The sequence below is a fragment of the Amphiura filiformis genome, unplaced genomic scaffold (assembly GCF_039555335.1).
Source record: "Amphiura filiformis unplaced genomic scaffold, Afil_fr2py scaffold_23, whole genome shotgun sequence".
NCBI lineage: Eukaryota > Metazoa > Echinodermata > Ophiuroidea > Amphilepidida > Amphiuridae > Amphiura > Amphiura filiformis.
Genome location: NW_027305487.1, coordinates 727,500 through 740,212, shown reverse-complemented (window position 1 = coordinate 740,212; position 12,713 = coordinate 727,500). Strand labels below are relative to the sequence as shown.

Below are 12,713 nucleotides of genomic sequence, written 5' to 3'. Positions count from 1 at the left end.
TTGGGGTCCCCGTTTTATAGATTACCCTGGGTCAATCTGTAAAACGGGGACCCCAAAGTTGAAAAACGGGGACCCCCTAGAAATTTGTCAGTAGCTTTATGGGGTGATTTTAGGGGGTCCCCGTTTTCGGGGTCCCCGTTTTTGGGGTCCCCGTTTTCGGGGTCCCCGTTTTATATACTCCCTGTATTCATTGGTCACTACTCAGCATGTAGCTCTCACCAGATGCAGAGATACACACCATACAACACAGATACTGAACATGTATGGTACCCGGTGTGTCTGCCCATAGAACCCATAGCCTGCCAAGCTCAGTGTGCTAGTGAAGAGAAGGTTCTTCCTAGTCTAGATTCAGAAATATTATTTTCCTAAAACATATACCTATGTTACCTTAAAATGCAAAATCAACACAATATTTCTGATATCTGCACAGGCCAATTTTAGTATTTCTGTCTGTCATAACCATTTTGATCATTTTTTTGCAATATTTTTACAAGTTTCTGTTTTTTTAAATGAATTACTAATAGAATCAACAGAAAACTGAAATCAAACAATAAGTGCTGGGCCCTGGGGGCCCTGCACAAAAACATTATAAGAATATTTCTGTGTTTGCTAAGTGCAAATATTTTAACATAATGTTATTTAAGTGTTGACAAAATATCAAAACTGCTGGGTACCAACTTTTTGATACAGCTTGTATAGTAATTTGTTCTAATTTCCATGCAAAAGGAGCCAGTTCTTTCATCCTTAAAACAAATACACATATTTTCAATTACATGCAGATAGATAAGACCTTGGTAAGATAAGCATGTTAATTGTTATATCACTATCACTATCTTGATCATGATAAGATGCCTACCATGCTGCAACGTATTAAACAAGGACAGCTATACAACATACATTACATTCATTGAATGACTTTGAAACTTTGGGTACAAAAACTCATACTCTGCAAGTTAGGTCAAATTTTGCACTATGATTGTTTATTTGAGGTTATTGGACTATGCCATTGAGATTTGGCTATTGTATTTCATAGTGTTGGTCACCGTCTATCGGGTTCTAAGAGGCGGTAAACTGGTTAAGCCATACAAAGGTCAAATGTCTCGATTTATTTGGTATTTTTTATAAATCCATTAATTTTGTATTTTAAACAAAGAATATATACGCACACCGTTTTATCCCGTGCATATCAGAAAACAATAATAAAATAAAATCCAAGCATAATGTGGTTTTATTTCTGAGCAAGGGCATAATTTTAGCAAAACAATTGCGGAGTAAATCTAGTAAGAGTGAAATTAGAAGCTTTTCACAAACTCATGCCTATATTGTGGGCGCCTCCGTAGAGGGTGCCCCAAAAATAATGTTGATAAACAATATGATGGTGGGTTATCTAATTAAAAAAACAACAAAATATGTAAAGAAATCGCATTTATTCAAAGAAAATATTCAGGGTTAGATGTGACACTTGAGCAGTGGAAACGCATTTTAGCGATTTTAGAGCCTTTGCAAGGGTTAATCAGGCTGAAGAAAGCATTTAAAGTATGGAAAACTATATATGTTCGTGTTCTACCAGAAAAACAACATATTTGATGCCCCAACTGCTCGACAAAGTGTTTGTGGACCAAAGAATGGAAAAAAGGCTATTGGCACCGGATTTTGTAGAATGAGCGATATCCCCGGAGGGGTTCTCCCTGGTTGAAGGTATGTACGGGGATGTGCCACGGTTTTGGGGTACCTTTTCGGCGATTTTGGTATATCGATGGGTGGGTTTTCAGTGGAGAACAATGCTACCAATTTGGCGCATTTTGGAAAAGGTGCCCTTAAATCGCCCAATTATGGCAAATTTGGGTGCTTTTGGGTGATTTTTCTTGAAAATTGGTATACTGATGGGTAGCAAAAAAATAGCAAAAAGTAGGTATAGAGAACGGCATCCCCCGTACAAAAGTTTTCGAAGACCTCCCCCCCCCCTGGGATATATCTATGTTCTGACCCACTTCAACATTCTCCGTAACGTTGTTACCACCTTCACTTATTACGAAGAGACCAATGACAATTTGCTTTCCTTTATGCGCCTGTCACACTACATCGAATAGGTCTTCCGTACAAGAAAGGGATGGTATTTTAGTAAATCCGTTGTTGTTCGTCAATGATCGTTTTATGTTCTTTTTATGTCCTGCTATCATCCGCCAAATACGTTTCGTGTTAGGTGATGTTCGTTAAGTCCGTCGGCAAGTTTTGTGCATGCACAAAACTTGAAACAGAGTGTACCTAATACACATGTTCGGTATTTATCCGATGTATGTTCGTATGGTGCTGCATATTGCCGGAGTTTGTTCGCTCTCCTTTCGTTCATGATCGTTGCACTCGGCCTGTGTTCGTTGCAAATACGTTCCTGTGAGGCCTTCACCCCCAAATATTCTTCCGAACTGGTGATTTCGCCACCGGATAGCATATTTTTGTATTCGGTGATGTACGTTGACCCTGTCCGTCTTAGTGTCACACTACACCGGATCGGTCTTCCGTACAAGAAACGGACGGTATTTTAGCAAATCCGTTAGTGTTCGTCAATGTTCGTTTTATGTTCTTCATATGTCCTGCTATTATCCGCCAAATGCGTTTCGTGTTAGGTGATGTTTTTTTAGTCCGTTAGTTCAAGTTTTGTGCATGCACAAAACTTGAAACGGATTGTGCCGGATACACATGTTCGGAAGTTGTCCGATGTGTGTTCGTACGATCCTGTATATATTCCCTGGGTTTGTTCGTTATTCTTTCGTTTATATGCCGCAGGTGTTTGGGAGGTTTAGCAGGTGCTTTTGCCGGATGTAGGCCTATGGCGAACATGTGCATCGATCATGGGGTGGGGGTGGGGCTCTTTCTGAAGGGTGTGGGACGCAATATCAAATTTCCCCAGTAGTTTTAGTAGTGACTGACAAGTAGAAAAAAAGGGGAAAGAGAGAAAAAAGAAAAGAATGTGAGCAAAATTGAACAGAGAAGAGAAAAAGTTAAATTGCACGTAATTTAGTAGGCCCATGCATGTAAGTAGTATTGGGGGAGGGGCACTTTCTGAAGGGTAGAGGACGCGATATCAAATTCCTACCAGTTTCAGTGATTGACAAGAAAAAAAAAAGAAGAAAATGTTAAATTGTACGTTATTGAGTAGGCCCAGGATAGCAGTAAGCCTGTGATTATTATAGGCAGTGCTTAAAGGTGGGTCCTTGGCCCAAAAGCCTGTGAAAATTACTGCCGGCCCGTATAGGCCCGTGACCCCGGCCCGTGACATTTTGTCACCAAAGTCAGTATTTAAGATGGACTTATATCTAAGTGTCAGTGGACCAGTGTAACATTTTAAATTTTGCAAATTCAGTTCGGGCCTTCTTTGTTTTTTGTTTAAGGCAATAATAGTGTAAAAATGATGCACCAAAAACAAGTTTCCAAATTTTCCATTTTTTACAACTAACTTTGTACACAATAGGCCTAGGCCTAATAATGTAAATAGGCCCTATACAGTCCCCATGCAAATGGTTTCAATTGGACTTTCATTTTGAAAAATGGACAAGTCTTCCTTTTTGCTTCTGCTATGGACATCCACGTGTTATTTTTAAAACAATTGTTTATATTATACAATAATGGTGAAAACTTTTCAATGGCTTCAATTAGGCTTTCGTTTCACCAATTTGCGGCTGTTTCAAACTAAAATAGTACCCAATAATAGTGCTAAAATTGATCAAAAAAATGACAAATGGCTTCAATTGGGCCTCCATTGTCCAACGGTTTCTCACCTCTATTGCCCCCCGGACGCTGGTTGCCCTGATATATAAGACTTGTAGCCCTTTTGTACTTATTAGCCAATATTTGACCATTTTCGTCAAAGTTTTCCCCCTTAAAAGTTGTCTTTCCCCACTTTGTTCACCCTCTGAAAAGTGCTTGCTACGTCACTGCCTCTAAGGGGTCAAAAACCCTCTCAAACACCCTCTACTCCCCACTTTTTGATAGGGTGGATGTCCCTGTTGGTGCCACATGCGACGGATTCGCCTGTCATTTGTCGGACATTGAACGATTGAATATAAGACGCCTGCAGGATTATTAGCGGCCACAACGCATAGAGAAACGAACGGGAATCGGACCCCCAAATTTGGTCATTTGTCGGATGTTGAACGATCGGATATAAGACGCCTGCAGGATTATTAGCGGCCACAACGCATAGAGAGACGAACGGGAATCGGACTCAAAATCCCACCGAATCTTCTGCCGGACTGGTGATTTTTCCACCGAATAAAATATTTTTGTATTCGGTGATGTACGTTGATCCAATCCGTCGTAGTGTGACAGACCTATTATGTTCTCGTTAAGAGAAAGCCTGACCCTTGCCTGATACTACAGGAAGATAATCCACACTTGACCAAAATCTTCATCGTATCATTAAATAGCTATACTTCATGACTTTAAATCAGTTCCACGTTCTGTTCCATTTCAAGTTATTTCATTTGTTTTGTCAGATTAAAAGATATAAGTCACAGAGATGCATCGAACTATTGCACATTAAAATACATTGAAATACATTATCGCAATGCATACATATAAAAAAAATCATAATGGGAGGAACCAGCTTCTTTCAAGTAAACACTGAAGGCAATGCAATCTCTGACAAGAAAAGTTTTTGTTTTATTAAAAAAACTATTACATTATCCCAATAATTGGATGTTGTGCTTGAATCGTGATGGTACATTGACAATAAGTTATCACCTTGAAAAAACCGAGAGCATTCTTTTTATATCAAAGCATAAAATCAACTCAACCAAAAACTGCATGGATAAAACCGCTATTCAGAAGAAAAACCTTATATACTTCGAGGTTATCAAAAATGTGCGCGACTCTAAGGACCCTGTTCCCAAGGATCTCCAACCAGGAATTATTTATACTTCTCTATTCGTTTGCAGATCTTGTGACCAAATGTACATTGGTCAAACTGGCAGAACTTTAAAGAGCCTCAGAGTATAAGCCCTCTTCCAAACCAACCTCAAAAGCACATTGATGGGCAACGCAAACAGATGATTCCGGGGTTGTGGTACTTACACACAAAACAGTATTGGGAGTAAGGACGCACCATAAGATATTAAGGGGCTGTGTTGTTGGGATCGTGACATTTTTAGCCCCTCGGGGAAGCAAACTTTTCAACACCTCGGCGAGACAATTTTTTTCCTCCTTGGTGAGACAATTTTGTATTAATCGTAAATTTCTCCATTTTCAATAATTTGTTTTTGGATTTGTGAAATGAACCTTATCTTTGAAAATATAAGTCCAGATGTTTACGTCTTGTACCTAGCACCTAAATTTTGCTTGCCGTTATTTTCGACATTGGCGGGATGGGATTTGTGTACAAATTCTGAAGCAGATAAAATCTAATTCCTTGGCACAAAGGTGCGTGAAGGGCGCGAAAAATTTTGCCATTTTTTAGCTGGTCCGAAACACATACATGCCGTGTCAACATTGGGAGAGATGATATGCCGTAAGAACTCGATCGACGATACCTTGTTCAAAATGCTGCGGTAACAGGGGTAATTTGGACCCCTGGACTCAACAGGTCACCGCTAACCCTGTGCGGTAATAACTCGTTCAACGATACTTTGTTTAAAATGCTTCCAGGATTTCACTTGTTACCGACTGTAAACATTTGACATTGCCTTTAAGTGAAGGTCACTTTCTGGAATTGTGGACTGAACAAGGTCACCTGCTATCGTTGACGTTGGGTTGTGTAGAGCTTGTGTGGAGGATGTGGGTATGTTTTGGGGTTTGGATGTGTTGATGTTGGTGTGCGTAAGATGTGTTTATGGGGTGTGGGGTGGATTGGTATGTGGGTATAACAGTACAATGGTACATAGAATTGTAGTGACTGAAAAAGGGGGCCAAGCTAAAATCTACATCCTGAAAATCCATAATAAGTTTTTGAATGATAATTATATCATTATATCATTATATTAGGTTCACCTAATTTCACAGTAACTGCAATTTCCTACAATGGAGATTGAGGAGGCGGGTGGCATATCTTTCCTTGATGTCAAAGTGCAGAGATCTGACACTAGCTTGAGTTTCTCCATATACCGAAAACCCACTCACACTGATCAATATCTTCATTTTAACTCTAGTCACCATAACCGCCAAAAACAGTGTTGTCAATACACTGGTTCACAGAGTACTGACTCTGTGTGATGAAGAACGTCGAAAAGACGAACTCAAACACATTGAAAAAGCGTTGAACAAGAATGGCTATCCCTCACACAAGGTAATCAAGAAACAAATCCTCAGAAGTGGTGGACGTTACCTTCATGCCATGTATCAGACAAAATCTGTCGGTTTTTAAACCGTGCAGGGGTCAAAACATTCTACTCTAGGTCGGTCAAATTAAGAGACATCCTAAGCCATCTAAAAGATCCTCTGCCCAAGGGTCGTGCACCATGTGTGTACTCTATACCTTGCAGTTGTGGTGAGCAATACATAGGCCAAACCAAACGACCACTAAAGGTCAGAATATCTGAACACCGAACAGCCACAAGACAAACTAGACTTAGCTGTGGTCTAACCCACGAACACAGCCGTGTTGTGACCCCTAATGACCTTTGACCCCAAAATATATGAAAACGCCCATAGACATTGGCTAATGTCAATGCATGGGTGCACGTGACACCACTTCTATGTTACTTGTGGCAGAAGGGGCATTTGGAAGGTTTTTCGTCTCATACCGGAAGTGATCCCTTAATGACAGTTGACCCAAAATTTAAAAAATACCACATATGAATTGGGTAACCACAATTCATGTGTGAACATACCGTTACTGTCCTATGTTTTTCTTAGCAAATAAAAATTTTTGAAGGTTTTTCGTTGTATACACCCCATAGACACTGGGAAATAACAATGCAGGTGTGCAAGTGGCATCACTGTCCTACGTAATTTGTGGGAGAAGATGCATTTTAAAGGTATTTCGTTTTATACCGGAAATGACCCCTTAATGACCTTTGACGCCAAATAAAAAAAATATCATATATACATTGGGTAAACACAATTCATGTGTGAACATACCATCACTCTCCTATGTTTTTCTTAGCTAATACAATTTTTTGAAGATATTTCGATTTATACCGGAAGTGACCCCTTAATGACCTTTGACCCCAAATAAAAAAATACCACATATACATTAACTGCAACTCATATGTGAACATACCGTTACTGTCCTATGTTTTCCTTAGCTAATAAAAAAAATTGAAGGTATTCCGTTTTATACCGGAAATGACCCCTTAATGACCTTTGACCCCAAATCTGTGTACACCCTATAGACACTGGGTAATTATAATGCATGTGTCGTCACTGTCCTACGTAATTTGTAGGAGAAGATGCATTTTAAGTTGAAATCACGTTTTTGACCCCTATGACCCCTGCGTGACCGTTGACCCCACGAGTTTCATGTGACATATAGGGGCATGGTCAATAATCATTGTGACCAAAATCAATGTAAGCATGTGAGTGCTAGAGCAAATGTAATGGTTGACAGAAAGAAAGAACCTGTAAGAAAAAAGACACAGCCGTAACTAACGTCACGGCTGTGTAATGAAACTTCTACTATCAATAGAAATGACGGCAAAGACATCAATCGTATGTGGCGCTCTCTATTTTCAAACAACCAATCACAGAGCCGCTAATCTTTACCATGTCCGTAATTAAGTGATATAATATACGCTCATCGCATATAAAATCAATCAATCGGTCCATGAGTGACCAAACCGTAGGTCAATCAAATAAGGAAAATCAGGGCTTAAGGGAACTGGAATGAGCGTTTTGAGCGTTTCGACAGCATTTTTTGTGGGACATGAGAGCACATCAGATCTATCGAATTGCATTCTGAATACGAAGAATGTCTTTCTGATATCAAATAATTTTCATTTTATGCTCATCTGATTTTAAATTGTGATCCAATGTACATGTATAGTCTGCACGGGAAGTGGCGCGGCTGTTATAGATGCACCTGTGGCTTCGGAGCTAGTAGTTGTTTTCGGAATGTTTTGGCGTGGAGAGGGGGTGGTTTATTTGCGTGCGTTTTGGTGCCCCATTTGTCGGATGTCGTTCAATATTGACAGCGTAGTAGTGCTTTTGGTGAGAGGTACCTGGGTTTGAAGGTTGCAGTTAACATCGATCAATGGTTGTTGTGCCGGCGATGTGGTGCGTGGGGCCCACCGTTGTCTAAGTCGCGCTTGCTTCGATTCCATACGGATAGCTGCAGCTTTTGAGTACGGGGATTTTTCTATCGAGGCGCTGCTGTGTTGTTGATGTTGAACCTAGTTGGGTAGATTGGGCATACGTTTGCGCCCCATTGTTGCATGTAGAGGAGCGATCTCATACGAGACTGCAAAATTTACTGCGGACATTATTGGCCCTCTGGTTGGGCGATCGCCACACCATTTGAAGAACAGTAAGGAGTTGGTTGAGAAATTACAACATGTTCAGCTTACCAATGACGAAATCCTCGTAAGTTACGATGTAACTGCTTTGTTTACTTGCACACCGGTAAATGAATCGCTGCGCATTATTGACACCCGCCTGAGAAATGACACCACCCTTCATGAACGCACTGAACTCAATGTCGATCAGATCATGACTTTGCTTGAGTACTCACTTACCACCACGTACTTTCAATATGACAATGTGTTTTACCAACAAATTGAAGGGGCGGCCATGGGGCCCCGGTATCCCCGATCGTAGCAAATCGTTTTATGGAGGATTTCGAGCAGAAGGCCCTCGCTTCGTTTCACAGCCCCCCAAAATTTTGGGGTCGTTTCGAGGATGATACCCTGGTGATCATCGATAAGAACTTGATTGACGAGTTTACTGAGCACATCAACAACCAACATCCAACCATTAAGTTTACCTTGGACAAAGAGTAGGAAGGCTGCTTACCGATGCTTGATGTATCTGTGTCGCAATGTGATGATGTGGGCAATTTGAGCTTCAAAGTGTACCGTAAACCAACACATACGGACCAGTATTTGGGTTTCTCGTCCAACCATCCACTGCAACACAAACTTGGAGTAATTCGCACCTTATGTGATCGCGCTAATTCCATTGTCACCAAGGAGGAAGAGCGGACACAAGAACTTGACAAGGTTCGTAGATCTCTGGCCATTTGTGGCTATGAAGATTGGAGCTGGGTCACTGCCAGAAAGAAACGGGAACCCAAACCTCAGTCCAAGAAACAATCTAGTCAACCTAAGGGGAGTGTCTCCATCCCTTACATTCCGGGACTATCGGAGTCCATTCAGCGGTTGCTACGGTCTAATGGTGTCATCACCCACATTAAACCAACGAACACTATCAGATCTGTTTTAGTAAATCCTAAGGACAAGACGGATAAATTGGACAAGTGTGGTGTGGTGTACCACATCCCCTGTGGTGACTGTACTTCATCGTACATCGGTGAGAGTGCCCGCTCACTTAGGACGCGACTCGTCGAACATGGGAAAACGCCATCATCCCCAGTCAATGAACATGTTGCTGGCTCCACCCACTCTATTGATTGGGAACGGGTCAAAATTCTGGACAGGGAAGAGAACTGGTTTCGCAGAGGCGTAAAGGAAGCTATACAAATCAAACGCAATGAGAGTGATCTGAACAGAGACAAGGGGCGCCACCACCTTCCACCCACCTATGACTCGGTCATCCATTCATCTGACCGTCGGAGGTCAACATCAGTTGCTACTTCCGGTCAGATGACCCAATTTCCCGCTATCCAACCAAAACATCAGTCGGCATTGAAGACCAGTGGATGCTGGTCGCAGGCCACCAACCTCCACAATGTAAGTCGTGAGAACTTTGTTAAATTTGTACTTTCTCGATATGCAATTTATACAGTTTTTCTTGGTATTTTAAGTGCTTTGTAATTTAAGATTAAGGAAATTTTATTTTTCAATACTTGTATATTTTTTATAACTTTGTATTTTAATATGTAAAGGGGGCCCCAGTGGAAAGCAGTGCTTTGTTCACTGATCTGGGCTACCCTCTATAAAGGTTAATAAAAATAAAAATATAAATATAAATAAAAATAATAATTCACGATATGATACAAATTTTATGACAAATTATTAAAATTTGATATTTTTCACATTTTGGAGATATGACAGTCCTCAATTTTATAAATTTAATGATATAGTCTGAAAGTGTATGTAGCTGGGATGAAAAGCCGACGATCAATTGAAAATTGTGACCTTTCATATTGAAGATATGGATTTTTTTCTGAAAAAGACCTATTTTTTTTTTGGTGTTTTGGGAAAAAATCATCAGATTTATAAAGTTTACTTCGAGTACTGTTAAATATCAAAAATATCAAAATGATTTGCCATAAAATGTGTATTACATTGCGAATTTCAAAAATTATTTGATATCAGAAGGCCATTCTTCGTATTGACCTTGTCAATTTCAAAGCGGATTTGGAATCTGAACTTAACAACCTCGCTGTTAACAGTGACATTCACATAGCCTGCAAAGATTTTGAGGAATCTCTGACAATCGTTATTGACAAACACGCACCAAGCACAGAAAGAAGCAGAACCATCCGTCCAAGATACCCTTGGTACAACGATAACATTCACAAAGCTCGTCAGAAACGGCGTCAACTGGAGCGTCAATGGCACAAAAAACAAAATGAACGCAACTATGAACTTTACCGCGAACAAAGCAAGATTGTCACAAAGTTGATTAATAATGCAAAATCGGCTTATTATAAGAAAGAACTTGACACAGCAGACACTAAGCAAGTATTTCAGACACTCAATACTCTGTTGAACAGTGGCTGTAAGATCCTCCCTGCCTGTGAGTCTTTGAGTCAGCTGAGCAATGATTTCGCAATTTTCTTCAAAAACAAAATTGCTCTGATTCGTGATAGGCTTGATGGTCTCGAAACTGACACAACCGCTAGAGAAAGATTATTTCCGGATGAAAACCCAAGATTGTGCACTTTCAACCAAGTTTCTGAAGAGGAAGTATCAAAGATCATCATGAATCTTCCCAATAAACAATGCACTTTGGATGTTTTCCCTACTTGGTTGCTAAAATCGGTTACTGACACGCTCATCACTCCATTTACGAGCATTATAAACAGATCTTAAAATCAGCCATTGTGACACCTATAATTAAAAAACCAAGCATGGACTCTAACGAACTCAAAAGTTACAGACCTGTTAGCAATATAAAGGTCTTTTCAAAGATCATGGAGAAAGTAGTTCTTCCTCAGATCAGATCTCATCTTGCTATTAATGACTTAGAGGAACCATTTCAGTCAGGATATAAGCCATCGCACAGTACTGAAACAGCCCTAGTCAGAGTAAGGAACGATATTCTGAATGCCATCGACAGAAAGCATGCCGTCTTCCTGGTCCTCCTGGACCTAAGCGCGGCTTTCGACACTGTGGACTACCCTACTCTTATCAACAGACTAACCAGCGTTTATGGCATTACTGAAACAGCGCAGGCATGGCTTGCCTCTTATCTCACCAAGAGAGATCACCAAGTTTGTGTGTCAGGAGCCATGTCTGAAAGCCTTCCTCTGATTTATGGACTTCCACAGGGGTCAGCCGGGAATTTTTACAATGTACACTTATCCAATGGGAGCAATCATCCGCCATTATAACATCAATTACCACCTTTACGCGGATGATGTGCAACTTTATATTTAAGTTGACCCTAAAATTCCTGGTGATGCTGCTGTTGCAGCTTATAAGCTCCAGGCTTGTATTTCAGAACTTAAGATATGGATGAGCACTAACAAGCTGCAGCTAAACGAAAGTAAAACAGAGTTCATGGTGTTAGCTTCAAAACACAACCTGAAAGACCTTTCTACTGTCACTTTGAATTTGGATAACACCACCCCTTCAACTGTCATTAAGAACCTCGGTGTCAAGTTCGAGTCTGACATGTCAATGACTGCTCAGGTTGCTTCCATATCTAGCTCCACTAACTACCATCTCCGCAATATCAACAGAATCCGTCGTTTCATTGACAAAGACACTTGCAAGCAAGCAGTCAGAGCGCTAATAACATCCAGATTGGACTACTGCAACTCTCTGCTTATTAACATCACAGCCAAAGACATACAAAAGCTTCAAAAGATCTAGAACCGCTCTGCATGTCTCATTTTCCGGGCAAGCAGACGTGAGAACACTTCTCCTCTGATTCAAGAGTTGCACTGGTTGCCGGTCAAACAGCGAATCATCTTCAAGACCATCCTGCTTGTTTACAAGTGCCTGCACAATCAAGCCCCCATTTACCTCACTGAACTCCTTCACATCTACATTCCATCTGTCAACCTGCGTTCCGGACACGACCAACCTCGCCTTGTTGTCAACAGAACTTTCACAGCTCAAGGGGATCGCGCTTTCACAAATGCTGCCCCAATGTTATGGAACACTTTACCAAATATCATCAGAAACTCTATCACAGTTGCTTCTTTCAAGAGCCAAACAAAACTCATTTATTCCCGGACTAATTCTTCCACCATGTTTCATGCTGCTTTGTTTTATTTTGTTAATTAGTAATGTAAGATGTGTAGTATAAGATATTTTTTGTAAAGCGCCGAGGTCGTGTTTGCGCATGTTACGGCGCTATATAAAAGCTGCTTGTTGTTGTTGTTGTTGTTGTTGTTGTTGTTGTATTCAGAATGCAATTCGATATGTCTGATG

At 40.6% G+C, this 12,713-nt stretch overlaps 1 protein-coding gene across 1 annotated transcript; it reads left to right on the top strand.

The window, feature by feature from the left end:
• The first annotated feature begins 11,789 nt into the window (after nucleotides 1-11,789).
• On the top strand, nucleotides 11,790-12,149 carry LOC140143560 (uncharacterized). The gene has a single exon (XM_072165383.1). It carries the CDS (start codon nucleotides 11,790-11,792, stop codon nucleotides 12,147-12,149), a length of 360 nt encoding a protein of 119 aa, XP_072021484.1.
• Nucleotides 12,150-12,713: the final 564 nt, after the last annotated feature.

Bases quoted from the DNA above. Each gene is read 5' to 3' on its own strand.
- LOC140143560 (XM_072165383.1), top strand. From the start codon at position 11,790: ATGAGCACTAACAAGCTGCAGCTAAACGAAAGTAAAACAGAGTTCATG.